This window comes from Drosophila santomea, chromosome 2R (genome assembly GCF_016746245.2).
Source record: "Drosophila santomea strain STO CAGO 1482 chromosome 2R, Prin_Dsan_1.1, whole genome shotgun sequence".
NCBI classification, from domain to species: Eukaryota; Metazoa; Arthropoda; class Insecta; order Diptera; family Drosophilidae; genus Drosophila; species Drosophila santomea.
The window spans coordinates 9,865,261-9,892,428 of record NC_053017.2 but is presented as its reverse complement, the minus strand read 5'-3'; the positions used below and the strand labels follow the sequence as shown (position 1 = coordinate 9,892,428).

Genomic DNA, 27,168 nt, shown 5'->3' with positions numbered 1-27,168 from the left:
AACGCAGTATGTTCATTATGTTAAATGTTTTGAAATTGATTCGAATTTATAGGCTTGCATATGTTAATTTGTTTTCGCACTCTGACTCTTCAGTATGCTGCTCCGTGAGAACATGTGATAACCTCTGCAAGTGTGACCAAACTGTGTTGGCATGAAAAGAAAACCACAACATCAACGGCCAAAGCACAGGCAAAAAGCGCCAGCCGGTGATGGTTAAATTTTCAGTATAAAAAATCGCCAATGTTTATTTAAAGTACATTTCCAAGTAAGCCCTCGACGGTCCAAGGATTGTGGCCCTAGGAACGATTGGGGCATTCCACAAAGCGACCCTTTTTGGAATAGTTGCGACCGCAATTCGTACTCCACCCGTTTTATTCGGCCCGCATGACGTAGCTTTGCGCTAGAAGAGAAACCACGGAGCACCCCCAACAATAGAACACAACTGATTGGAATCTATAGTGAGATAGTGACGCAGCGCGCCGTGTAAGCACTACCATATGCGTGGAAGAGATAAGCTTAATATGTATTCCTCTTCAGTGCAGGATGCTGTTGCGCGGCGTGCAGATCCTGCAGCGAAGACACCAGCACTTCGGAAAGGCTTTTAGCCAGTGCTCCTTGCGCCCCGATGCCAGAAACTCCTGGAGGCGGAATGACGGCGAGTCATTTAAACTACAGCCGGGGAAGCGACCAAGCACGTTCCTTCAGTTTCGCTGCAGCGCCAATGATTCGAAAAAGGACCAACCTTTGCAGGAGGAGTCCACCACTGGTTCCGTTGCCAAACCAAAGGAGAAGGAAACGAAAAACTTTGAGGTGAAGACAACAAAGGGCATCCTCTCTATCAGCACCACCATCGAGGACTCCAAGATTAACGAGATTGTGTTTGAAAAATCCGATCTGCCACCGCTAGCCAAGGTGAAAGAGCCGGTATTGGCCGCAGGGGCTATCAATCTACGTTCCAGCTCCATTGCCATAGCAGCTGGTGCTGTGGGATTGGGAGGTGGCTCTGGTTCAATTAAGAATCCACCTGAAACAGTGACAAGCCCAACTAAAAATTCTTTAGCTGGTGCTGTGCTAGCTGAAAAGGCAGGAGAAGCTAGTCGAACAGGCTCACCTGCAGAGGTGACGCCTGTGATTCCTCCAAAGCGACCACGTTTCGATTATCGTGCTTCCCTAGAGCGCAACTTTGTGACCCCCAACAGGGCCATCAGCGATTTCTTGTTGACCGCTGCTCAACTCGAGAATCTGCCTAAAATTAAGCGAAGATCGCCGTACGAGCAGGAGCCCCCCATGACTGTCTACTGGCGTCGCGATGTGGAAGCTAAGGCTGTAGAAGTGTGGGGATCCAAGGAAAACCTGTTGCGGGAACGACTCAAGCGGGAGGTCGAGCGCAAGCAATACCAGCAGAGTAAGTGCCTTTGTGTCCTGTGTCCGTTCTACCTTTAATATGGATGCTAAAGTCTATGACTCCGCAGATCTATTCACTGTCAAACGGCGGTTGCGCGACTACCGCAGAGAGATGGGTTCTCGAACCAAAGTAATGCTCGACAACAGAAAGGAGTCGGAGAAGTCCGGACAAGTGGTGGCCACCGCCATCGCTATGTGAGTTATATAACTTAACAAACAGATGCCTTAATGATTAAATTTTTCCCTTTTAGCAATGCAGCTAATTTGCTTTTCAAGGCAGGAGGCTGGCTGTACAGCGGTTCCCACAGCATGTTTGCGGAGGTTATCCATTCATTGGCAGACCTAATCAACCAGCTAATTCTCGCCTTTGGCATCTACAAGTCCTCTCAGAGTCCGGACATAGATCATCCTTATGGATACATGAACATGCGTTATGTATCCTCGCTGATTTCGGGCGTTGGCATATTTTGCGTAGGCTGTGGCCTGTCCATCTACCACGGTATTGATGGCATTCTCCATCCGGAACCCATAACAGATCTGTTTTGGGTGTACTGCATCTTAATGGGATCGCTAGTTTCTGAGGGAGCTACTTTGGTGGTAGCCATCAATGAGCTTAAACGATCGGCCAAGGAAAACAATATGACCTTTAAAGATTATGGTAAGCTTTTTATGTGTAAAGTGAAAATAGATTATACATCTTATTTTACAGTGATTTCTGGCAAGGATCCGTGCGTGAATGTGGTGCTGTGCGAAGACGCTGCAGCTGTAACTGGCGTTATGGTGGCCGGAGCTTGTATGGGATTAAGTAGTTACACAGGATCCCCCATTTTCGACGCCGCTGGATCACTGGTTATAGGTGCTCTTCTGGGCGCTGTGGCCTCTTTTATCATTTATACAAATGCTAATGCGCTGGTAGGGATATCCATTGCTTCCGAGCGCCTAGAAAAGATTAATTCTGCTTTGGAGGCTGATGTGATGATCAGAGCGATTTACGATGTCAAGGGAATCGATATTGGCAACGCTCGGGTTCGGTATAAGGTAAAAGCATGCTCTTAAAGGGCTTCAACGATACTATAGTTCATTTCCCCAGGCTGAACTCGATTTTGACGGCCGTGAGTTGACGCGTTCGTATCTGGACAAACAGGATCTCGCAAAACTGCTCACTGTATGTGGTATTGACCCATTTCTGGGCCTGTCATTGACCGGTTTTTGTTTACCCCCGCAGACTGTTCGAGGCTTTCAAAAGGTTGAGGATCTGGAGAGCTTTCTGCTGGATCAAGGCGAAAACATTGTGGACCTGATGGGCGGCGAAATTGATCGCATTGAGATGAACTTGCGGGTTAGTTATAATAAATAATAATCTTTTTATTCTTTTTAAACTTATACACTTCATATTTCAACAGACACAATTCCCGGAAATACGTCATGTGGACCTGGAAATACTCTAATCGCCCTCTATTCGCCTGGGGGACTGTTGAATACATAAAGCATTGGGTGATTTGGTTGCTTTCTATAAGAAATTATTGCCTGTCTAGCATATATTTATTTCCCACTGTGTACTTCTAGATGTAAATTTAGAGCTAAGCATTAAAAGTGTATTGCCGCAGGCTTGACAGGAGCCCAGTGGTTTAAAGGTATACATATAGCTGTTTCTTAAAGTAGTTTGTTGAATTAAAGAGCCTAGATATTCCCTAATACCCCGTGCAATGTTTTGCCTTTCTGGTGTCACGGTTCAGAGGTCAACGAAAGCAAGAGTTTTCCCTTTTCCCCTTTGGCTGCGATTTCAACGGACGAATCGACCTGCGGCGCTCTTCGCCTGTGCGAATAGATTTCGATCTTTAACAGCGTTTTGCTTTCACTGTTAAAAGTACGCGTCTCTGGGTCCGCTGTTTGGGAATTTTTTCAGTCTGACTTGGCGCGTGAATTAAAACGGTTGGCGGTAGGTGTGCGCTTAGTGCCGAATAAATAACTGCAAAGTGGGATTCTCTGTGAACATAAATTATTTACGAATACTGCAGAGCATTTACGCATATATACACCGATATATTGAAGTTAATTGACAAATAATAAAATTGAGAAATAAAATCGATGCCAAAACTCATGCATAACAAACCTTAACAAGTTAATGTGTTAAGTAAGCATTGAATGCGGTTTGTTTGTCCTTTTAATTAATTCCAAAATCGAGTAAAGTAAATAAACGTTAGAGTGCTAAAGAGCGTGAACTTTACTAATCGCCACAAAAATATTACAATCGCCAGTTGAGTGATTTTGCATAAACGAACTTCTTTGGAATCTCATAACGGGTTAGTGACCTATGACAAACAATAGAATTGTTTGTTCAACAAAGGGTTTTCTGCATAGAAAAGTGAGAGATCACATTGTGGCCAACAATTTGGGGCTTCAACTAACAGAACACATAAATCTGGTCAATATATAACCTATTGAAAATGCATAATATAGATTTTAATGTTGAACAGAAAATAATATCTAATTGATTTAAAGTGAAAAGGGCTGCACACTTGGTAACATTAGTTATTGTTAGTCTACCGAAACTCATAATACCTAATAAAAGTTAAATATTTTTTAACAGTTTCTGAGCTATTCAAAAAGTTATATTAATGTTTAAACTTTTAAGTTAGTTAGTGTTTGTCAGTGATCAGTTATAATTAATTCATATATATTCCGTTTATGTTGGTCAAGTCATAAGAGCATTCGCAGTGCGATCTGCCCAGAAAAAGTTTCCGAATCTAATTTGGTTTTTTAATTTGAGCTTTCCGATTGCCGAGTGGTACTTGTTGACCCATTAACGGTGCAAACAGCGACAAACTCAATTTACATGTTAATTAGGTGCCACATGGAATCGCTCTGAACAATGGCCAAATGAGTAAACTCGTTTCCCATTCCGCACGTTCTTAGGGGTATCCCTGTGAATAATGTATCGCAACTGCGAATCAACTCATTCGGCGCAGGTGAAGAGCAATCCACTCATATTGAGGTCGCATTGAGTGCAATTGCTGATTCAGTTCCATTTGCACAGGCAAATGAATTCCATCATAGATGACGATCAATGCCACTCAATGCTATTCAAATCGGTGGAAGATCAATCAATTTGGTTCGGCTCGTTCTCGTAATCAGTGTCACTGAGCTTCTCTACAATACATCAATTAGTTAACTAATTGTTTTTTATGGTGTGGTTTTAAGTGTCGACTATAAATCACAATCTTCTAGTTTTCCAGGTGCACAATGTGGTTTTTATGGCTGATCTGTCTGCTGCTGCCAAACTTGATTGTAGGTGAGGAGGAAAAACCTCCAGCGCAGCCCAACATTATATTTATTTTGGCCGACGATCTGGTGAGTTATATGGCTTACTTTGAATTTAATATTGTTTCTTATAGTTTTAATATTTTTGCTATTTTAGGGCTTCAACGATGTGGGTTTCCATGGCTCGGCGGAGATTCCCACGCCCAACATAGATGCTTTGGCCTACTCTGGTATCATTCTGAATCGTTACTATGTGGCACCTATCTGTACTCCATCCAGATCTGCCCTTATGACTGGCAAATATCCTATACACACAGGTGTGTTATCTTTTATCCTTTGCTTATTGCTATAATAATTAGTGCCTTTTATCTAGGAATGCAACATACAGTTCTTTATGCCGCCGAACCAAGAGGCTTGCCCTTGGAGGAGAAAATACTTCCCCAGTATCTGAATGAGTTGGGGTAGGTCAGTGTGATATATGTCGCCAGCTTTATAAACACAATCTCCATTTGCAGTTACACCTCCCACATAGCTGGCAAGTGGCATTTGGGCCATTGGAAGCTGAAGTACACTCCACTGCATCGCGGCTTTAGTAGCCACGTGGGATTCTGGTCGGGTCACCAGGACTACAACGATCACACCGCCGTGGAGAACAACCAGTGGGGTCTGGATATGCGCAATGGCACCCAAGTGGCCTATGACCTGCATGGCCACTACACCACGGACGTGATAACCGATCACTCGGTCAAGGTGATTGCCAGCCATAATGCCACCAAGGGTCCCCTCTTCCTCTACGTTGCCCATGCAGCCTGCCACTCGAGTAATCCGTACAACCCGCTGCCAGTTCCGGACAACGATGTGCTCAAGATGTCGCACATTCCGCACTATAAACGCCGAAAATTTGCAGGTAAGAGTTGCTTTCATAAAAATACCCATGCTGTACTACTGATAGGTGCAATTTGTATTTTAAGAATTTTTAACCTTATCACCTATGTATGTATGCTATAACCTTATCAGCTATGGTTTCCAAAATGGACGACTCTGTGGGCCAAATCGTGGATCAACTGCGCAAGTCGAACATGCTGGAGAACTCGATCATCATCTTCTCCTCGGATAATGGAGGACCAGCCCACGGATTCAACCTCAACTTCGCCTCCAACTATCCCCTGAAGGGCGTCAAGAATACCCTGTGGGAGGGCGGAGTCAGAGCGGCGGGTCTCATGTGGTCACCTCTGCTCAAGAAAAGCCAACGGGTGTCCAACCAGACCATGCACATCACCGACTGGCTGCCCACGCTCCTGGAGGCAGCAGGTGGTCCACCAGCCGTGGCTAATCTCAGCCAGCAAATCGATGGCCAGAGCATTTGGCGGGCATTGGTTCAAGACAAGGCGTCCCCACGCCTGAATGTGCTCCATAATATCGATGATATATGGGGCAGTGCAGCTCTCAGCGTTGGGGATTGGAAGTTGGTCAAGGGCACCAACTACCGGGGAAGCTGGGATGGTTGGTATGGTCCTGCGGGGGAGAGAGATCCCCGTCAGTACGACTGGCAATTGGTGGCCAAGAGTAGGGCGGGCAAAGCGCTGGATGCTCTCAAGATGCTTCCAAGTCGGGCGGATCAGCAGAGAATACGAGCAGCTGCCACGGTGACGTGTCCGGCACAATCCTCCCAAGGAACGAGTTGCTTGGCCACCGCCTTCTCTGCTCCGTGCCTGTTTCACATTCGCGATGATCCCTGCGAGCAGTACAATCTGGCCAAGCAGTAAGTTCTGAAATCTGTGAAGTTTATTTTGCAGTGTTTTACATTCTTTTCAAACTCATTTAAGATATCCGGAAGTGGTAAACGCGTTGATGACGGAGCTCGAGCGATTTAATGCCACCGCTGTGCCGCCCTCAAATAAGCCCGCTGATCCTCGAGCCGATCCCAGATTCTGGAACTACACGTGGACGAACTTTGGGGACTATCAATATACTCGTAATGATCTTGATACATTCAGTGGGGATATTACTTTGGCCAAGACTGTGTAGAATAAAGATATGATATGAATTGCTATGGAAGATCTAAACAGTACGGAAGTGGGAATATAATCTCAGGAATGTAGATTGCATGCAGAAAGGAATTCTTACCTTTAGATACTTAGATATAAAAACTGCGAAAACCAAATTGGTTATTATGAAACCCTCAGACAGGGCAAAAGTATTTATTTGTTTGTAAAATTGGTTTACAGCTTAGGTTGCTTAGCGCATTATGAAAATACAAATACTTGCACGATTACAAAAAACATCAAATGCGAAAGTTTTGATTTCGAGTGCGTACATTCAATATTCAATGCGTTACGTGGTACGATCATACACTAGTTACATGGGCTTATATATCAAAATTCTACTATAGTACCAAAAAACTGGCTAATCTAGCTTGCGAGTGCCTGGATGCATCAGTTAGTTCGGCTGAACACTTTTCAATTTTGATTAGATTTGCTTGGTCGGCTCTTCTGCTGAGATTCCTAATCCTACACACCTACTGAGAGATTGAAAGTGGGCAAAGGTTTTGATTAGAGCCATATGGAGTAGTCTAAGTGTATGAAGTGGGTTTAATTTGGCATATAAAAGGTTACAAAGGGTTCGGATAGAGTTGCAGAAGCGTGGTCTCTGTGCGCTAAGCCTGGCGAACGGACACCGCTGGTCCGTTTCCCCAAGTCCAGTCCAATTCGCCGAGGTCCGGGATCCTCGGGTACACCTGCTGCGACTCGCTTCCCCTCCTAGCCGTGGACCAAATCCGGCGGCGGAGTTTCCGACGAGCCGGACGGCCCGTCTAAATGCGCTCCGTGACGTAGACCTTCGCCGAGGCGGGCGCATTGGAGCGCCGCACCGCGAAGGTCACGATGATGCCGATGGTGACGAGGGTGACGCCGATGGCGCTGGTGATGTAGTGCTCCACCAGTTTGTTCTCGCTGCTGTAAAGATATTAAAAACATTAACCACTTTCGGCTAAAAGTAATACTTAGTACTATGTAGAACTTAAGTAATTGCTTTGCATTCATCTACAATTGTGCTATCTATGATATACCCAAACTATTCTTACCTCACGCCCACCTCGTTGACGGTTTCGCGCTCCTTCTCGATCAGTCCCGTGACGGATGAGGCAATGGCCAGCCAGAAGTTGGCCAGTCCCAAGCTGGCGTGGATGGGCACCATGGCCGAGCGGCAGCTGTAGGTCTTGTTCTCACAGCACAGCATCACCAGAAAGCTGTCGGAAAAGAGTGATTAATATGCCGGATTAGGACACCGAGATGGCACCGAGACCCACCTAAAGAAGCCGATCACAAACTGGAGCACAAACATGCCCATTGTCACGAAGCCCAGCCACGAGTGGAGGCTATAGAAGTTGACCTTTTGCAACGCGTCGTGGGAAGCGAAGACGGATATGAAACCCAGGGCGATGCACGGAATGGCCACGGCGTGGAAGAACATGTGGATCAGCTTCACATAGATGTGCTTCACGCAGCGGCACAGCCGGTAGATCAAGATGGCTAATGGGGCGAGGGCATATCATATAAGATTAAGATGGGTACGGCTACACAATTGGGAGGGTCTTACAAAATCCGGATAGCGTGATGAAGCCAGCGATCATCAGGATGGGATGCAGATTGAACTGCTGCTTGGGACTCTCCGACCAGGCGAATCCATCGCGGTAGAACATCACCCAGAAGAGGGTCAGCACCAGGACGCCCACCAGCAGGATCGTGGACAGGATGACGATCAGCAAGTACTCGCACCAGGAGCAGCAGTTCCAGGCGTTGTCTGGATCCTCCTCATAGCGCCTGTAACGAGATTGAAGCAGATGGAAATCCATGAAAGCACGTGATGAAGCATTAAGCAATTACTTTTTAATTCGAGTCTTCATGAAGTTGGGTCGATGAAGGAACAGGCGGTTCAGTTCATCTATAAAGGGTCCGTCAATGGGTTTCATACTCAGATGTAATCGTATTTGATACCTTAACCAGTACTCTCTTATACTTTAGGGACAACCCGAATTTTAGATGCATAGATTTTGATTTCTAAGAACAGATCTGGTCCAACTACAATGTGGGGTATGTAGGCTTCCCCTCATTAAACACAATTTATGATGGTTCCGGGGGCTGCCTTCAAATTATGGAGATTCTGCCAGAGATTCTCAAGAGATTACGCTAATTGTGGGTTGAATGTGCTGCTAATCGGCCTAATTGATGGACAACAGACGGATGGATGGATCAAGTGGCATTACAGTGGGCTTAAGAGAAATCGCAATTATCTCATTTGCCTAGCAAATATCCAATTTTCCCTTATGCGTGGATTAAAGATTGCTCCACTTGTCCGGGAATTTTCGGTTTCTTTGGTGTGAATGTGCTCCCCGTGTAGATGTTTTGGGTTAAAGTTTAGTTGTTGGCATGATTTTGACAGCTGGGGAAAGGGTAATGGAGTCAAAAGTGTATTGTTTCCACCCAATTGCGGCCTGTCTGTCGTATTAATTTCATCACTTGTCGTGCGATCGTATGACATACAACTTCGATGGTCGATGCTGGGCGCAATGATCTCACCCAGCCGAATGGTACAGAGATACGGATCATCATCATCGGCATCATCACTGCAGTGGGAGAAGTCCCAGAAAAACACAATGGGCAGCCAAACCGAAGCCATCTGTTGATCTTTCGAAAGCTGACGGCCTGCAGACAAACTGGAGTAGAAACATTGTGCACTCGGCGCAATTAGACGCATTGCTGGCCGCCAACCAAGCGCCTAATCATCGCCAAGTGCAGCTCCTTGGCTTCCATTTGAGATTCCGAAATGCATTGGCGCAACAACGTATCGAATGTAAACAAAGCGATTATTTAAATTAATAGTGCGAGCCCCCTGTTGTGATAATGAAAGCAAAAGCGAATCGAATTACCAGCCATCGCTCTCGCTTTCACGACACTTGCATCACTGCATTGTGAAGATAATGCCATGGGGTGACGCCGATGCTGCTCCAATTTACATTTACATGCGACACTAGCCGCGAAGTGCAACTGCAACGGACATGCCGCATCGGACACCGCGGAGCGAGATCGGTGTGGCAAAAGATCGGAGCACTGGGAGAAAATGCGGAGACGTTACAGGGATTTATATGAAATATATATACGATAATTTAAGCTAAATCTAACAGGTATTGTGATGCAAAAGCTTAATATTTAATTGTCTAAGATGCGATCTTCCAATTCGAGATCTAGTTATAAAAGGTTATCTATATGTATGTACGAGTATGTATATATTTATATATACATATATTACTGATCAGATATAATAAAAAACCGATTCAAGGGACTACAAGAAATATTATCATAACGTTAAAATAACTATCGAATAGCTAACAAATATTATTTCACAAATAAACTAATGATTGTTTTAATTCTTTATATTCTGATTGCATCGATATAATGTTAATAGAAGATAAGAAATTCGTTCTGTTCATAGGCAAATGCCTTTAAATAAATGTGCCTTTAAAATAGATTAATGACGATCATTGATCACGTTTCTTGCTGTGCACCCGATGGCGGTGTCAATGAACGAGTGTCTGCCACAAGTTGCACTCCTCCGCCGCCGTGGACGTGAGTGTGGATGTCGATGTGCTGCAGCTGCGTCTGGGTTTGGGTTTGGGAATGGGTATGGGTATGGGTATGGACTTGGGATTGGTAGTGCGGTTGGGGCAGGCATTTAGCTATCAACACATTGCAGGGGGGTGGGGTTGGGGGGCAGCTTTAGCTGCAGTGGCTGTTTTGGTTTAACACACATTTCACTTGCCGCAGATGGTTGGAAAACAAGCCCACGGCAGTGTGTGCGGTGTGTCTGTAAATGTATCTGTATCTTTAGCTGCACATTTGTATCTCTTTCACTTTTCATTTGCTCGCTGCGCTGAGAAATTTTCGCTAAAAGCTTTTCGTTTTATGGAAAACTCGTTTCTTGGCCGCCACCTGTTTCATGCATTCGAATCTGAACCTGAACCTCAGTTTCAGCCTCACTCTAAGCCAGACTCTTTGAGCCGGGTTTTTGGCCTAGGTGCAGCTACTCATGGCTAATGGGTCATTGTGGATGAAAGGCTATTGACTCGGCGGTGGCACCCACTGCAAATGGGAGGCGAGTAAACAGAGAAAGCGCATCAACTTTGCAGCGTAATCTGGCAGTTCCTACAGTCATTTAACAAATGCAAATTATTGCATGATTTGTGCAAATATAAGCCGAGAAAGCCTCGACGATTGATTTAATGATTATTTATGACTTGGCATACAGTTCCAATTTACATTTATTTTTTTAAATGCAAATTGTAGGATAATATTACCAAGAACTTCAAAATCTATGTATTACCAGTTAAGATTAAGATTAACCATTACTTTGGCTACTATCTGAGATATGCAAATTTGATTTGCTTTCTGCGAGCATCATGTTTAAAATAATATTATATTTTACAGATATAATGTGTTTAACTATGTCTAAGCCTTTTACATTTCTTATCTGCAGATAAGCAAACTCTCCTCGTGGAACTACAGTGGGATGAGTTAGGAACCTGCTTATCTCGGTCATGTGATGGAGATTATGATGACCATGACAGCGGGATGTCCAACTGAGAGTGGATCTAGAAAAAGGTGTACTAATCAGATGATAGGGAAACCAGAACTTCAACGAAGGCCTCTATAAAACCAGGCTAATTATGCCTACAACTTGAGTTACTTGTGTGGTACCTAAACTGGAGCAATGCTACCGCTAGATGGATGAAAACATGGAAAACCTAGTGGCAGTGCAATGGTAGCAGGAAGCCAGGGCACAATTCAATTAAAGAAACCATCAGATGTAACAAGTAACGAGCTGACGCGGAGTGCACAATTAAAAGTCTGCGGATCGAGGCAAATTAAAGCATTTGCTGTCGCACGCATGGCTGAAAATCACTCGAACACTACAACACACTTCTGCGTATCCTGCGGGTTGATTATGACGAAGTACGAGTACGGCATACTACGGCATATATACTGGTCTGATCCCAAGCGATCCGATGCGATTTGAAGTGGCGAGGGGCTACTGTACAATGCCTGGCATTTGTTTAGAGACGACGTCGATGTCGCGGCTTGTTTAATTAAGGCGATCTCTGGAGGGAGTGCGGGTACGATCCAATAATCCGAAGCGAACCCCAGACATCCAGACATACATACGTATGTAGGTTTGAAATTGTATCTTGCAGATACAATTGAATTCGCGCTACACAACAACCTGACACTATCACTTAACATGTGTACCCCCTGTGCTCGATCGAAGTACTTTTCCTCCACAAGCAGCAATTGTTTAAATTAAATAAATACACTCGAGAACAGCACGCAATTTGCTTATATTCTAGTCTAAAGTCTGGCCCTGGGGGGTGGTTTTCTTAGTTCGATTTTGGGACTTACGATGTTGTCGTTCCTCCACGCGGCATTTTGGCCAAGTGGCGATCTCGCATTTAGCCAAGTGTTGCTATTTGGGCCGAAATTTGTTGGGTTTTTCGCTTCGCTCGCCTGTGACAGCCACCCACTTCACCTAGAATCGCTGCGTGGTGCGTCACGGATCGGCTTTATATACTTTAGTTGTATATATACAATATATCTGGGATGGCCCAACTAAAGGTCGTTTATATATGCGTTTTCCGCGTAATTGGGCTTCTCTGTGTATCGGTTCTGTAAAATGCCACAATCGAGAGACAATTGAGAACCAAAGTCTGGCTATGGGATCTCTAATCGCTAATCGCTAATAGAACCTTTCCAGTTTGAATACAGATGCTAATCGATCTGAATGCGTTAATTTGTCAATCACAAGGGGCCAAAAAGCGATCCAAAAACAGTGACGGATTCGGTTCGTTATCTATTCAAGTGGCCGCAGTTTTACAACGAATTTAATCAAGCTGGGATTTGATAGATGCAAATTTAGATTCCCGGCGAACAACGCGAAAAAGTACTTCTTAGTCAAAGAAAGTGGACGATCGTGTAAAAAGCACGCAAAAATGTAGAAAAGTAGCACACAAGTTGAGCATAAACAAAGCACTTTAAATGAAAAAGTGTTTTTTGGTAAATTTCTCTATGCTTTTGTTTATATAGCTCCTTTTGTTAACAACCGCACTAACACAAACAACCGCACAAAAATCCTCTATTAAATTCACTCAATTTTACTATCAAATGAAGTGTAACGACGATCAGATCGCGGCGATCAGCTAGAGGCAACTGAAAATTTATTTCAGTTTTCTGCTCGAAGCTTTCAGGAGCTAAAAAAATACACGACTTTTAGATCGATTATGGGCGACAGTTCAGCGGAGACATCAACTGATATTCAGCTTTGAAGCAGTTGACAGAACCTTTTATGTTGATCAGCAAAGAAATGAACCACTGGAGAATCAACATCGCCGAGACTTCAACCGAGCATTTCAGCAGGGAAACAAACCAGGCCCAGAAATTTGAATTCAAAGATGTGTGTTAATTATTTAGCTTACGTTTTTTGATTAGCGTTATTTATGGCTTGGTTTCTTTCCGACTCGACCTTGTATTGCGCAATCTATGGTCTATTTGATCTCTTGAGATTAGGGGTAAATAAAGTTAAGATAAAAGATAGATCAGTTCGTCAGCTGACTGGAAACTGTTGGGAGAAATAAGTGGCACTGTGATAAGGAAAAGGTTTCCATCTTAAAGTGAAATAGACTAAAATATACGTAAGATGACAGAAATAGTCTGCTAACTACACACTAACTTCACTCGGAAACTAATTAGTGGGACACCTGTTTGTCAACAATACTTCGTGACTATAAATAAATTAGTAAATAGGAGTATCAATCAAAACACCTGCCAGCAGCAGCCTGAATCAATCAAATATTTATGGAAGCGGGGCTTCCACTAATTTCCCAGCGAAATACTGGGTCAGCAATTGCTGGTGGAACGGGTTAGTGGGAAACCACCCACACATTCATCTACCTGATGTCCCATACCCACTCCTGTTTTCCCGTAAGGACAACAAACACACCCTGGGACTTTGGGTGATTATTCCGGCTCCTTGGAGCCCATAAGCCAAGTGGGTATTGTGCGGGCAACGCGCCCAAAAATTACTGGAAATCAAATGAAAATGAAATGAAAACGAGGCGGCGAAAAGGTTGAGTCCCCGGGAAAAGAAGGAAAAATACCAGTAATTACTTGAAGCTTACCGAGCTTCGTGCCAGAAATTGGACAAGGACATGGCCAAAGGACGTGGGAGAATGTGGTGGATTCCGGGGCGGAATGTTTACGGCCAAGTTACTATGTGAGTTGGGCGCACGCGATCAACTGTTGAATTTGTGGGCCTGTACGGGTTACAGGAAGGATGTGTCCCGGCTTTTTGTGTGATTTGCAACGAGGTCGCATTAAAATAAAATTTACGACTTTCAAAGATACGTGAATTAGGAAATTGGCGCGTAAAAATAACCTCGACCTCGTCCTCCTCCTCCTTTTTGTGAAAGGGTGTGTAGGCGTCGACACTCGCCGTTCTCCGTCATTGTTAATTAGTCTTTGGGGCAATTCCTGACGTGCCCGGGCACTATTTCATGTAAATATTACACATACGCCGCGTGGTGCCATTAAAATCGATTAAAGCCAGCGTACGAATGGCCGGGTGTCTAAGTCGTCTCCTGTTTTCCATATCTCTCATCCTAAGTTAGAGCTTCCAACTGGCAGATGAGCAGCGCATCGGAGGAGATGGGCAAGGCCAATTGCCGGCTAGACAAGAGCTGCAAATTGGCCTCCGGGGAAATTGGTCTCCATGTTCTTGTGCCTGCCTCGAATTTGCCATGCATAAGTGACACAATTTACTTAAATATTGATAAACAAATGTGTTGGGGAATCTGTTGACTAAATTGTGTTGATTAGCTGGGAATGGGGGATTGATTGGACGAGCGGTAGACTTTTTGGACATAAGATGTTTTAAAAGTCTTTTCAAATGTAACCGAGAAAAGAGAAATTTTCATATGAAAACATGTACAATTAAATAAAGTAAAGTAAAGTAGAAATAAAAGGACTTGAGCCTTGAAAAATCGATCTTAATATCTGTAAATATGCATTTCAATGTTGATTTCAAATCTGGCTTATTTATTAATATTCTTTCTTTGAACTGGGGTAACTTTAACCATAACCTAGTTACCTAAGAAGATTAAAAGCAATAAATTCAGTGTAAGTGTTTTAAATTAGTTCTATATAAGAGCTGGTTTAATATTTAAAGCAACCGAGTTTGCACTCATTTACGGTCTATTTTTGGTCTTTGGGTAATCTGAACTCACTTTTCATCTGGCGGCGGGGGCATGTCGATGCCATTGGGTGTTCCGGGGGGCGACTTCTCGCTGACCCTGTCCATGGCCTCCTCCATCGGCGGGAGGGGACTCACCGAGTTCGTGTCCATGTGAAAGCAATCAATTTTGATGCCTCTGCTCCGCCGACTGCATTGCGAGAAGAAAAACATTTATGAGGCTCGGCATTTAAATGTGGCACTTTAATAGAGAGAACAACAGAGCAGCAGCAGGATTTCGATTCAGATTCAGATTCGGATTCCACATCCGCAACTCTGCATAATAATAGGGGGTGTAGGTCTCATCTGCTGATGAATGGCGGCGCCGCTACATGTCTGCATATATAGTTCTGTACAATATATGGGCCTTTCGAATGGGGGGAAAGCAAACATAATAAGCGGGGAAGCCGCTTTTCATGGCGGGAAGTCGGAATGGCTTTTGGCATTTATTTTTGGCGACTCCACAAGGTGGCAAAAGTGCAGCGTCAACTGAAGTCCAGGGCATTGCACTTGGCTCGCTCTCTGTTTGTTTTTTTTTTTTCTTGTGGATTTCACGTACTTCTGCAGCCGCCTCTGCCATGTGTGAAATTGGCTCATCACACGTCCGAATGCGTTCTGCAGAGAGCGCCAATTTCCGATTCGTGTCGCCCGTCAAGTCGAAGATACTCCGGATACTCTGGATACTTCAGATACTCTGACTACTTCAGATACTCATACTCCTACTTGGAATGTGTGTGGGCTCCGTTCGGCGCCCTTTTCCTGCTTTCCCACCAATCAATTATTATCGGACGTTCTAGTTCTGGGGGGTTCGTTGAACCCGCTGCAGAGACACTTGATGGACACATCAATGCCTGGCATTTGCTGATGCCGAAGCCAACTTCCTTTGCCAACCAGCCAACCAGTCGACCAGTCAACCGGCAACCACAGTCCGCCCCTCCGTTCCGAAATTCCTGCGAATCGTTTGCATAGCCTGTCCATAGCACTGTCCCTATCCACGCATACACATGTGTCCAGTTCCCACGGAACTGGACGGTGGGGATCGGGGATTGACACTCCCTCCGCCTGGATTAAGCTGATTATACAGGTCCCAACTTAAGGGTATTATTAGTAAATGAGAGAGAGGCAGGTTCGTATTGTGGGTGCATTCAGTTCGGTTTTAATTCGAATCACTAAAGTCTCTCGCCCTCAGTCATTTGATTTACTCTGTTGGGGAATAAAGTAGAGTTCTATTGGGAAGCACGGAAAATGCGAATTATTAAAGCTGGTTACTTAATTAATAATCTGAAGACCAGTATAAACTATGTAACACCCATGCAGAAAATGTATTTCTGTTTCAATTTGTATCCATTTATAATGAGCATATGGAACTGTTGGACTCATTAATTTTACATATTATATTTCATTTCTACATTCTATAAAATTCAATTATAGCTCTGTATGATTTGCTCCTTAATTAATAGGTTGCTCTGCTAAAGCGTTGGTAAGTTCCTAAGAACTTGTCCCCAAATTATTAATAAAGTATTTCTATTAGATCTAAGATCTCGTTGTTTCCAGGGGGCAGAGGCAGGCCCACTTCCCAATCCCCAATCCCCAATCGCTTTGGGCTACTTTCTGGAGAGGAAGCTGGACATTATGCAATCCCACAGCTGCTGAGGCTGCCCATATCTGCGCCAAATGAAGCAAACAAACAAAGCGAGCGGCCAAAAATCCACTCACAAAAGAAGGGCTCCAAATGTTTCGAGGCCCGGATATGCAGCGACTTGTGCAGAGAGATTGTCAATGGGGGGAAATGCAGAAATCGGTTTCTAGGAGGCGGAATGGGTTGGGATGGAGGCTGGGCCATGCCCAGTCTTCCCACAATAGACATCCTTTTGTGGCGGGGACTTAATAATCCGATTTGGGTCTGGCGAAATCTGTGTTTTATGCATTCTTATATGAGAAGCCAGCTAGGCAGCTAGGCAGCTAGCAAAGCGGAAACGGAAACGAAGACGAAAACGATGCTCCTGTTCTTCTTGCCACTCTCGATTTACTGTCTTTACGGGAAAATGTGAACCTACCCCAAGTTCGTGTGGCGTGTGCGATGTGTGCGTTGCGGTGTGGTGTCAAAAACCCTTTTCAATGAAAACTTAATTACTCTATTATGCACAAAACTCTCCGCCAATGGTGTATACGCTTAATTGGATTTGTGGCCGCTTCAACGAGCTGGAATTTAACAATTTTCCCCAATTAATTCATCTGCCCGAACGCGAACGGAGTGCATCCCTCCTCCGGCGGAGATGATGGTGCGGCGCAAGCTGGTGCAAGGGAGCTGACGGATGATGGAAACTCCAACTCCGCAAACAAACCGGCACGGAACACACACGCTCTCAGAGTCAATCACACCCACGTCTGAACTCCACGAATGCTGCGAACGAACTGAACCTTGCGGCACTGGGAAAGCCAACCGATGACATGCCATAATGGTGCCATAATCCAGCTTCGTGTCTTGTGTCTTCGTGTAAAATACGCTCGGCTGTCAAAGTTTATGGCAGATACTTGTAGAGTGGCGCAAGTTATGTACATGAAATGTAGAATAAGTTGATGGCTTGATGTTTGAATTTAAGGCAATCATTTCGAAACTCCTAAGGATGGTGATTAATCAATTTATCAGCTTCGATTTTCCAGGATTGTTTAAAGTGCAAAGCACAGGCCAAACCAACCTTACAAACTTCAGTCAGTCTGTGCCCTCAAGAAATGTTAAGTTCATATTTTTTAGATTTGATGGGATTTAAAAAGTATAATTACCATTGTTTATTAGACTTTTAAGCGTTGGTTTGAACCGTATTTAACCATAAAACCGCGAAAGACCCATTAAGTGACGATATGCCATATATTTGTGTATTCTCAGCTAAACATGTATATATTCAATCAATCAGGTATATCTTAACAGACATATTTGGATCTGCTTAAAAAGGATTATCAATACACATTCAAAAGCATACACATATCAATTGACAAGTACGAATGCAATACATTTGCGCGGGTCACAGACCCAAATTGTGTGGGTTCGTTGGATATCCGTTAGGATTATTGTCATTGTTTCGTAGGATTACATGGAATTTTTGTGGCTAACTAAGCACTACCAAGTACAAGTACAAATGCCGCAGGACCACGACTTGCACGTGGGATGAATACTACAAATTATATAGGACTAACCGGCCAGCGTGAACTGGTGGCATTTCGGGTACTCTTAACTTTAATCTAATACATCATATACATAAACTAATAGGTTGTGCGAATAATTTAGTCAGAGAGATTCTGCTGGGATCCTGGATCTCTGTGTGCGCCTATAGTCCCGGCTTGGTTTTGTCATCGATGCTGCTTCCGACGCTCGCCGTACTGCCCGCTTCCGATGGCACCGGGCTGGACCGCCCGGATCCTGCCCTGGATCCGGATTCCACGGGGGTGGGAATGGGACTGGTGGTCGGACTGGTCTCCAAATCGCTTGTGCTGCAGATTTCCTGGAAGGCGAGATTGGAATTCAGCTTTAAGTTGTCATTTGGCTTGCTTGGATTTTGCCCCAAGAGGTTTCCCGTCTTTAAACTTGAACATGGACTTGACCCTGGACTTGAACTTGGACTTGAACATGGACTTGAACTTGGACTTGACCCTGTACTTGACCCTGGATTTGGCCCTGGACTTGAACATGGACTTGCACCTGAACTGACCTCATCCGCTTGTGTCTTGCTGGTCACCGCCTCGGGGTTGCACTCCTCGTTGGACAGATCGGCCTTCTCAGCCCAGGAGCGCAGGAACTCCACCACGTGACTGTGGCCAAAGTTCTCGGCCTCATCCACGGGCAGATTGCCCCAACGATCCTTGGGGTTGTGGGGTACATGACACTGCTCCAGCAGGAACTTCACGCACTCCAAGTGTCCCTCGGAGGCAGCCAAATGGAGGGCAGTGCGACCATCGTAGTCGGCCAGGGTGATGTCCATTCCGGAGAGTCGATGACGGCGCAAGGCCGTAACATCTCCGCTGGCAGCTGAAAAGAGCAGATTGACGATGGACAGACCCTTTGTCTCGTAGCGGTGCTTCCTCGGATCCTTTTTGTTGGACAGATGCTTCAGGTTGTCGTAGCGATGGAAATTGAACATGGAGACCAGCTCCTCACAAAACTGTAGTCCTCTCACTGTGTTGCCCAAGTGGTCCAAGGGCGGGGACCAGGCGAAGATGCCCATTACGTTGGGGATGACCAGCATCATGCCGCCACTAACTCCGGACTTGGCTGGCAGACCCACCTTGAAGGCGAACTGCCCGGAGTAGTCGTACGTGCCGCAGGAGTGCATGATCGAGAGCACATCCCGGATGACCTCCGGCCTGAAGACCTTCTCCTCGGTGGTGGGACAGATGCCCCCGTTGGCCAAACTGGCGGCGATCACGGACATTGCCTCGCAGTTGGTCTCCATGGAGCAGCACTGGAAGTAGAAGTCCATCACCTCCTTAAGATTGGTGCGCTTGGGGAAGCACTTGTTCTCCCGCATGTAGAAGCCCAGCGCGTAGTTCCGATCGGCGGCCTCACGTTCGGACAGGAATACGGCGTTGTTGAAGCCGATGTACTCTCCGCCGGACAGGCGCTTGAACCAGGACATGGTGTAGTCGAAGATCTCAGCGGAGGTCATGTCCGGCTTCACCAAGGCGTTCATCAGGGAGCAGGTCAGGATGGCACCAGCGTTGATCATCGGATTGTGCGGTTTTTCTGAGGAGACACAATTGTACAATTGGAATAGTAATTAGTTGGTTTCCCACTTACTGTTCTGATCCAGGACGAGCTCGTTGAAGTTCCTGCCACTCGGCTCCTGGCCCACATACGAGTGCACCACCTTGGGGCCCAGCTTCTCCAGGGCAATGGCGTAGGTCAGTGGCTTGCTGCAACTCTGGAGTGTGAAGGGCACATCCACGTCGCCGATGGAGAAGCGCTGTCCGTCAATGGTGCAGATGCTCAGGCCCCACGAATCGGGATTATAGCGAGCCAGCTGCGGAATGTAGTCGGCCAACTTGCCCAGTGTGTTGCTCTTGCAGCGGTTGTAGATGTCCTCGATGTCCTTGACGAAGCTCGTAAAGTCGGGGATCACGAACTGCTGCCGGAAGGCCTTGGCAATCAGCACAATATTGGGGGCCACCACACTGAATAATAGGTCAAGGATTACAATCAGAGCTCTAGGATTGGCTAGGATGGCTAAGGCAATAACTTACGCCTTGAAGGTCTCCCGATTGAGATGCTGCGTTTCCGCCGAAGAGCCCGTCTCGTAGTTATTCAGCTTGTGCACCTTCTTCAAGTTGTCCATCAGTTCGCGCACTCGCGGATCATTCCTGCGTATGCCGGTGGTCTTTAGCCCGGCCAGGAACTTGCCCATCGAGATGAGGCCCGTCTCCTCGCTGGCGAACATGTCGAATAGCACATCCTCCGCATTTCGTTGCTCCTGCTCGCGATGGCTGTGAATAGGAGGAATACAACCAGTTGGTAAAGGGAAATTAGCGAAATGCGAAGCCGCAGAAAAGCAATTGGGTTTAGGGCACCTGCTAATTGAGCGGCGATCCCCGACTGAATTTTAGCATGCGTGTGTGGAAAAGCAAGGCAAAAATCACAAATCATACTGCTACTGCTACTGCTACTGCCAAGGGGTGTACAGGTGTAGGGGGGGAACATTAAAGGGGGTTTGTCTTTAGCCAACTGGCGCTGAAGTCATGGTGCTAATTGGCTCACAGACATCTAATGCAGCGCGGACAAACAAAACTGCACAGATCCAGTTGGACGTCTCTAATTTTAGATCTTCCTCCATGGTTGGCCGATTTGATTATATTTGATTAATTGGGACTTTTTTCGGAACTGTCAATTTGTGGAAATCATTTCGCGCAGACTACAATCAACTCCAATTTAGTTGAGATGGGCTTGATTAAGAGATCGTTGGGTTTATGGTGTGCTATGGGCATGGCAACTGATTCAAATGCAAAATTCTACTGGGGAGTGTACAAAAAAGCAGAACAGTTCAATCGATTACTCACGGCCGCATTGAATAGTGGCGTCTCTGAGTGCTAAAAGAGTGATAAACAGGATGAGCAGACGGCAATTGTTAGTTAGATTTCCATATTTTGGCCATAAATGAGCGTGTAATGAGCGTCAATCAACGCAATTTTCGTTTTGGCATAGCTATATGGTTATATACTTATATAGGGGGTGTGTCGTTTAGATAAGAGGTGTGTAATGTGCACAGTCTATTTTTACGACCCACTTGAATGGTGGATACTACATATTTTCCCTGTCCCTGTCCCTGTCCCTGACTTTCTGTTTGGGCTGCACTTCCCGGCACTATTTTTACCTGATTATCGCGGAAATAGTACGCACTATGGTGCCGCGACGATTCTGCAGCGAGATGCCCTCGATAATCTCCTCAATGATGGCCGCCGTCTCCGTGGTCTCCTGCTCCTTGCCCCGCCTGTAGTTCTCCTCCCGCTCCTTGGTCTCCCCATCCTCGCTCTGGCGCTTCAGCGTCTCCATTTCAGTTGGTTGCACCATCACGGCGTATACGTGATATTCGAGGGCTTTGGCTGATTTATATTTGATTTATATACTAGATTTCGAACTCGGATCGCCTTGACTTGAGCGCTGAGCTGTTGCAAGTTTAATGGGAACAACAGTAAGCGCGCTGGCATTTTATACATTAGCGAAAAGTGTGATTTTTGCTGCTCCCAGCGAACGGAGCACTTAGATAGCCACACGGATAGACGACCGGAGATTGGAGAGCGGCTGGCGGTGAGCAGAGTACGGGCCACGGAGAGCAGCGCAGGGCCGGAATGTGCTAATTTCTAAATCATGTTATTGCCAATAAAATAAATTAATTAACTCCTTTTTCTCTATACACAAAGCGCGCACGAGCACACACAACCGCGGAGCAGATATGGCTGGATTTATAGCATTATAATGGCACTGGCCATTGTCTGGCACTCTGGCGCTCTATGGAGCAGACATTCACATGGGCACCACTCCAAAACCACTCCGATAAGGAGGAGAACGTCACGCGGCGGAACCCCGTTTCTTTGATTCCGATTCCGAATCCGATTCCGATAAGGGGGTGGGCGCGTCTCTGGATGATTCACAATTACCTGATATACTTCGTTATCACCTTGATGAACGTCTCCTTCTGGCTTTTGGTGCACAGTCCGGCGACCATTTCGGCTATGATGCCGGCATCTATGAGATCCGCATCATCCTGCACCCGTTCCTTGCCCTCTTCGGTGCCGGAAAGGGGTTCCGTGGCCGGAATATCCGCCTTCTCCACCACCTCCTTGGCGGCATTCTGCTTGACCAGCTCTATCAGCTCCTCGCCCGTCATGGACTTTAGGTCGTCAACGATCTTCTGCCTGATGCTGTCCTTGAACTGGGCCGCCTCCTCGGCGGTGTAGCCGTCGAGTGGGAGTGGCGCCTTCTCGGTGGCGTACTGCAGCAGGTTCCAACTACGATCGCCCATCATTCCGATAAGGTACAAGGTATATCCCGCTCTTTCACTGTGCAAACTTGCGGCCCGTCACCGCCAAAATGAGACGAGTCCGCGAACGGCCAATGGTTTTATAGTTCGCCAACATCATACATCAAAGCCAATACATATGTATATAAATCATTCAGCAGACCCGAAAAGAGCGAGCGAATTCGATTTTTATCTTCGTTTAATAAACGTATGTTAATTTATTTTATGCGATTGAGATTGCCGGCAATTAGCGTGTGCTATCGGGGTAGATACCTCCCACTTGGAGCACCCAGCCCCATAATCTCCCTGCTCCTGCTTGAAACAAAAGGGGAGCTCGCAAATGTTTACCCCAAAAAGTGCCATCAAAATATTGTTGCGATTTCTTTGGACTTTGGCAGAGATTGTTAATTGTGTGTGTCAACGTTTTCGGTTGTTGTTTTCAAAACAATATTTTCCGAACTAAGAATAGCATCGCAAACTGCAGCGGTTATAAAAATGGAACATTGGTTCTTGAAATGCAGCCTGGCAGCAGATGAGCTGTTGACCCACTTGGTTATAGCCACGTGGGAAATAGTGGGCAAGAAGCAGCCACAGCCACAGACGAGAAAGGTGCAAATGAGTGGACAAATATTTTGCAATCTCAATTGGAAGATTGAACGATTGAATGCAGTTGTGCAAGTGCTGTGCTCTGGATTGTTTTGCGGTTTACTTGTAGTATGTAATATTGACAGTGAAAATGAGTGCGGTTAGGATTGAGGTGTTGATCATGTACTCACAGCTTGGCATTATCCTCTTTGGTCTTTGGCGTGGAACTGGTATCGTAGAAGGACAACTTTCGATTGGCAAACACCAAGTTCATAAGCGGTGGAGCGCGCAGTTTTTTCTGAAATGAACAAAATATTCGTTGTGTATTACAGCTGTTGTTTGGGTCGGAAATTCTATGTTCGTATCACGTTTTCCCAGTTATGTCAAAACTGGGAACTTTATGGCACGTACTAGCATATTTTCAAGGTATATCCAATGTATACCGCAACTGGATCGAAGTGCAAATAATGGACAAATGCCATTTACGAGCTGCTTTTATAGAAAGAAGTTGTTTGGCCTATTCAAACATTTATGAGATCCCCGAAAATCGGCAACACTTTTGGAGCTTACAAGGATGGAAATAGCTATCATACTCCTTTGGTTCGGTGCTCTTAAGTATTTCCCTTATATCTGCAATGCCAACTTCTTGCACATTATTGATTTGGAATACATATTTGCCTTAGCCTACTAATTTCTCTCTGAACTGTTCTATTTGCGTTAATGGGGAAACTGTAATCATTCATTAGTGCAACTGAATACTTCCTGTCCTGCCGTCGATCCTAAGTACCATTGGATTGGATTACCTAACCGCGTGACATCAGCGGACCAGATGCCTCGGTGCTTTTCTTCCTTTCCTTTCAAACTCAATTTCCTTGACTCAGTCTAATTGATTGAAAATATTCCACCAACTTGTGGAGATAAACAGCTTCAATTGTTTGCACGTGCCCAAATCGCTGCCATAAATTGGCTTCTTGTTCCCAGAAAAGGGTAAATCTTAGCCTTCAAAATCTGATATGTCATTGTTAGGCGTTTTTCGCACTCGCTGCTTATTTGCATATTATTAAACACTTATTTCAGCGAAAGAAAGTCATGTGCCGCATATCTCGCTCAATAACAACAGCACCATGAAGATAAAAAGAATATAATATCGGGCAAACAAGTTCCGTTCAAGGGGCCTGTCACATTAGCGTGGGACTTTGGCACCTTTCGAATTTGGATCCCCAAAGCTGACGGAACATTGACGCACACTTCTCGCGGAAATGCGGATTATATTTATCAGAAAATATCAGAGAAACGTATTCAGGGAACTTGAGAAACCCATCTTGTGCCCCATCAAAATCAATTTTTTTATGCAATTTCACAAAGCTTTCGATTAAGTCAATGTGTTATGAAATGCAGCAATTTATTTATAAAAATTCGCTTTAATTTTCTACGCAGTTCGGGTTGCAATATATGTAACATGGTTACATTAAAAAACGCAAGTTTAGAACTCATTTAACGAGTAATACATACTGTATAACGATCTTCTGAATATAATTTACTCTTGTAGGTGGTAGTTCCGAAACACTACTGTCACTTATAAGACCATAAACTTTTAAGGGAAACTGGAGGCCTTTAACTATATTTAAATAAAACAGGGCATGACTTAATGAGGCTTATGAAAGAACCTTATCGCAGTTATAAAATATATTTCTTATTTCATCGCTCTCAATTACTCCTTATGGGTTATTTTCCAGAAATAAATATGTAAGATCTAGAAATTTCCGCATATTTCTTTTCACATCGAAATATCTTACAGAATTTGAATAAAATTCGCACATGTCATGACTCCACTCATGAATATCATCATCAATTTGTTTGTTTAAGAACAATCCAACTCTCTTATTCTCCACTTCTCTACTTTTCTCTAGCGACCATGTGGCACTGGGGAGTGAAGGGGCTTGGTTTTTGTGTTCTCGTGTTGTGGCCGCTAAATATTAATAATACGCACGGTATGCTAAATATTTATGAATGTGTGCGTGTGTGTGTGCTTTTTCATTTCTCCCATGGCAACTAAAGCAGCGCAAACAATTTCGAATAGTGATGGACTTTTGCCAAAATCTTCGCCAGCTTTACTCCAATCCATAATTGTTTCCGCTTGAATTCCACCTCCGACTTTATTTGTTCATAAATATGTGTTTTGTGTTGCCATGCTCACGTTTACACTATTTATTTTCGGTTGACAGTTTCGCGTGACTTTAACACTGCAAGATTCTGTGAATCACATACACAGCAAAAAATGTCTTAGTTATGCAGAAAGAAATATTAAATAAATTATACTGCGTTTTACAGAGTAGGTTATATATAGAATTTAGATATAAATGAGATTTTTCATATAAAGTGGAATGTTTATGTCGTGCTTTTGCCCCTTTTGTGGCATAAGATTGTAACATGCCACCGATAAGAAAGTGTCTAATTTTAACCAGCTTCTTTAACAAAGTACAATTTGGTTTAAAAATAGCACAGACTAGTTATCCCTATCAAAGTTACATAAATTATCATTTCAGGTTGATAAGATTTTAGTTCCACTGAATAAGATTAAGACTGTTTTGCCGGAAATAAGCCATATATCTATCTACCGTAGGTAAGAATAGAAACTCATGCATAGCACGGCTTTTTCTGAGTGTATTCGAATACAAATTCTTGCGATTGGCGCCGTTGTTTCACGAGCCAAAGATTAATAAATAAGCTGACTTATAACCATCTCGGTTCCCATTTCCAATCTCGCAATCATTGTTTCAATGTCTCGGTCGGCGTCTCGCCGTCGTCTGATTTTTTGACACTATAATAAACAAAATTATAAACTTGTTGACAGCGACTTCTGCGAAGTGGGAGTTCCACATGTCACATGTGGCATTTGGGAATTTGGGGATTAAGGATGAGTGTGTCAGTTGATTTGCACCTGATTAGCACCTAGCCCCCGAAATTTGTCATGATAATTTCACAATTAGTTCGCCCGGTAGTCTAGTCGCCGCAATCACAGATGCGATAAGATAAACTCAATTATCTTTTCTTTTTTTTTTTGGGGGAGAGACAGGACAGTGGGTGTGTTATCTGGATATTGCGTCAGTCACGCTGCGCCTTTCATTTATCTAATTAAACTAATGCCCGGCGTCTTCAGTTAAAAATCCGGCGTTGTCAGGCTGGAAAGAAAGTCATACGCCCTTACGTGCCCAAAATCACTTCCAGGCCAGAGTCCATATCTTGGTCATTGTTTAAGTTTCGAGATCTATTTTTGGAAACTGTTTGGCTTTTCGGCGAGTATTTGCGCATCTGTGCGGATTATGCGTTCGCTTTTGTGGGGTAACTCATGAAAAATCAATAGTCGGTCGAAATTTAGGCCCAAAACATGTTCTTAGTCAGCTGTTTTTCGGCTCATCCACCCGGTTTGAAACGCTCCGCGAAACTTACCTCATTGATTATTTTCTGCTGCAGCTGTTTGCCCGTGTGTCCGAACCTGAGGCGCTTCAAGAGATCCGTCTCCTGGTCGAATTCCTCGACGGGCTCGGCGGCGGACGCCTTGGCGCGCTGATGGACCAGCACCTGTGCCTGGCTCGTCAGAAGACGAAGGTTTCGACCGGCTAGCGTGGGAACACCTTTAAGCATTATCACAATCACTGACTTGTCTAATTGGTTGCCCTAATGACGATTAGGATCTTGGATAATCGGCTGCCTAACAGGGGGTACTCCTTAATGCTCGTACTTGATGTCTTGTCTTGCGGGCGCTGCGTTCACGTTCAAGTTGCGTATCCGCTCCGTTGTCTGCACATGCGTTCTCTTTTACCAATCGCTGGGTACTAAACTGCCGAAAGCAGAAAGCTCATAATCAGCTCAACGCTGCCGCAAAAACGTTGGCGGTAGAGAAAGCAGCGGCGATTACTTCTTGGGTCGTGAGTAAACGTAAATGGCAAACCTCTCTCTCTTTCTCTTGCCGTGGGGCAGAGTTCCAAGGCGGGGGAGAAAATGCCAACTGTGGTAGTTCGCTCCCAAAAGAAAGGCTGATGACGTTGCTGGGGGCCCGTCTAGGCCAGTGACGTCATTA

The 27,168-nt window shown here is 44.9% G+C and overlaps 4 protein-coding genes across 28 annotated transcripts; 2 read left to right on the top strand and 2 right to left on the bottom strand.

Annotated features, from left to right (window-relative positions):
* The first annotated feature begins 163 nt into the window (after window positions 1-163).
* Window positions 164-3,041, top strand: LOC120446180 (zinc transporter 9). Of its 3 annotated transcripts, none has more exons than XM_039627018.2 (8): window positions 164-483; window positions 543-1,405; window positions 1,458-1,599; window positions 1,656-2,062; window positions 2,114-2,442; window positions 2,495-2,569; window positions 2,630-2,743; window positions 2,808-3,041. In XM_039627018.2, exons 2-8 carry the CDS (start codon window positions 544-546, stop codon window positions 2,850-2,852), a joined length of 1,974 nt encoding a protein of 657 aa, XP_039482952.1. In that variant the 5' UTR covers window positions 164-483; window position 543; the 3' UTR covers window positions 2,853-3,041. The 3 variants fall into 3 exon arrangements, with proteins under 3 accessions (XP_039482952.1, XP_039482953.1, XP_039482951.1); XM_039627019.2 differs by having other exon boundaries at window positions 538-1,405; window positions 1,473-1,599; XM_039627017.2 differs by having other exon boundaries at window positions 538-1,405.
* Window positions 3,042-3,328: 287 nt separating this feature from the next.
* LOC120445634 (arylsulfatase I) lies at window positions 3,329-6,815 on the top strand. Of its 7 annotated transcripts, none has more exons than XM_039626167.2 (7): window positions 3,329-3,343; window positions 4,633-4,755; window positions 4,823-4,982; window positions 5,039-5,126; window positions 5,181-5,572; window positions 5,683-6,427; window positions 6,492-6,815. In XM_039626167.2, exons 2-7 carry the CDS (start codon window positions 4,648-4,650, stop codon window positions 6,691-6,693), a joined length of 1,695 nt encoding a protein of 564 aa, XP_039482101.1. In that variant the 5' UTR covers window positions 3,329-3,343; window positions 4,633-4,647; the 3' UTR covers window positions 6,694-6,815. The 7 variants fall into 7 exon arrangements, with proteins under 7 accessions (XP_039482101.1, XP_039482099.1, XP_039482102.1 ...); XM_039626165.2 differs by having other exon boundaries at window positions 3,330-3,538; XM_039626168.2 differs by having other exon boundaries at window positions 3,330-3,707; window positions 4,641-4,755.
* Window positions 6,816-6,829: 14 nt separating this feature from the next.
* Window positions 6,830-17,404, bottom strand: LOC120445635 (plasma membrane ascorbate-dependent reductase CYBRD1). 4 transcript variants are annotated; one of them, XM_039626169.2, is made up of 6 exons: window positions 17,055-17,404; window positions 14,993-15,148; window positions 8,263-8,486; window positions 7,973-8,195; window positions 7,748-7,912; window positions 6,830-7,619 (listed from the first exon to the last, which is right to left on the bottom strand). In XM_039626169.2, the coding sequence occupies exons 2-6, from the start codon at window positions 15,109-15,111 to the stop codon at window positions 7,478-7,480; spliced, it is 873 nt and encodes a 290-aa protein (XP_039482103.1). In that variant the 5' UTR covers window positions 15,112-15,148; window positions 17,055-17,404; the 3' UTR covers window positions 6,830-7,477. The 4 variants fall into 4 exon arrangements, with proteins under 4 accessions (XP_039482103.1, XP_039482105.1, XP_039482107.1 ...); XM_039626171.2 differs by lacking the exons at window positions 14,993-15,148; window positions 17,055-17,404 and adding exons at window positions 12,117-12,380; window positions 12,824-12,916; XM_039626173.2 differs by lacking the exons at window positions 14,993-15,148; window positions 17,055-17,404 and adding exons at window positions 8,550-8,607; window positions 8,661-9,095.
* A 443-nt stretch (window positions 17,405-17,847) lies between these two features.
* Window positions 17,848-26,864, bottom strand: LOC120445758 (glutaminase liver isoform, mitochondrial). 14 transcript variants are annotated; one of them, XM_039626348.2, is made up of 7 exons: window positions 26,538-26,855; window positions 23,279-23,385; window positions 21,043-21,072; window positions 20,233-20,472; window positions 19,790-20,163; window positions 18,705-19,735; window positions 17,848-18,497 (listed from the first exon to the last, which is right to left on the bottom strand). In XM_039626348.2, exons 1-7 carry the CDS (start codon window positions 26,730-26,732, stop codon window positions 18,324-18,326), a joined length of 2,151 nt encoding a protein of 716 aa, XP_039482282.1. In that variant the 5' UTR covers window positions 26,733-26,855; the 3' UTR covers window positions 17,848-18,323. The 14 variants fall into 14 exon arrangements, with proteins under 14 accessions (XP_039482282.1, XP_039482286.1, XP_039482274.1 ...); XM_039626352.1 differs by lacking the exon at window positions 26,538-26,855 and adding an exon at window positions 23,658-23,796; XM_039626340.2 differs by having other exon boundaries at window positions 17,848-19,735; window positions 26,538-26,864.
* Between the last annotated feature and the right edge of the window lie 304 nt (window positions 26,865-27,168).

Excerpts from the sequence above, each read along its gene's own strand:
- LOC120446180 (XM_039627018.2), top strand. The coding sequence starts at position 544 with ATGCTGTTGCGCGGCGTGCAGATCCTGCAGCGAAGACACCAGCACTTC. Across the intron at positions 1,406-1,457 it reads GCGCAAGCAATACCAGCAGA|TCTATGACTCCGCAGATCTA; the intron begins GTAAGTGCCTTT and ends TGGATGCTAAAG. Across the intron at positions 2,744-2,807 it reads GCATTGAGATGAACTTGCGG|ACACAATTCCCGGAAATACG; the intron begins GTTAGTTATAAT and ends ATATTTCAACAG.
- LOC120445634 (XM_039626161.2), top strand. The coding sequence starts at position 4,472 with ATGCCACTCAATGCTATTCAAATCGGTGGAAGATCAATCAATTTG. Across the intron at positions 4,756-4,822 it reads TTATTTTGGCCGACGATCTG|GGCTTCAACGATGTGGGTTT; the intron begins GTGAGTTATATG and ends TTGCTATTTTAG. Across the intron at positions 5,573-5,682 it reads TAAACGCCGAAAATTTGCAG|CTATGGTTTCCAAAATGGAC; the intron begins GTAAGAGTTGCT and ends TAACCTTATCAG.
- LOC120445635 (XM_039626169.2), bottom strand. The coding sequence starts at position 15,111 with ATGGACACGAACTCGGTGAGTCCCCTCCCGCCGATGGAGGAGGCCATG. Across the intron at positions 8,487-14,992 it reads CCCCCGCCGCCAGATGAAAA|GCGCTATGAGGAGGATCCAG; the intron begins GTGAGTTCAGAT and ends ATCTCGTTACAG. Across the intron at positions 7,913-7,972 it reads TTTGTGATCGGCTTCTTTAG|CTTTCTGGTGATGCTGTGCT; the intron begins GTGGGTCTCGGT and ends CTTTTCCGACAG.
- LOC120445758 (XM_039626339.1), bottom strand. The coding sequence starts at position 22,508 with ATGATGGGCGATCGTAGTTGGAACCTGCTGCAGTACGCCACCGAGAAG. Across the intron at positions 21,073-22,140 it reads GTGATAACGAAGTATATCAG|CACTCAGAGACGCCACTATT; the intron begins GTAATTGTGAAT and ends TCACTCTTTTAG. Across the intron at positions 19,736-19,789 it reads GCTCGTCCTGGATCAGAACA|AAAAACCGCACAATCCGATG; the intron begins GTAAGTGGGAAA and ends GTGTCTCCTCAG.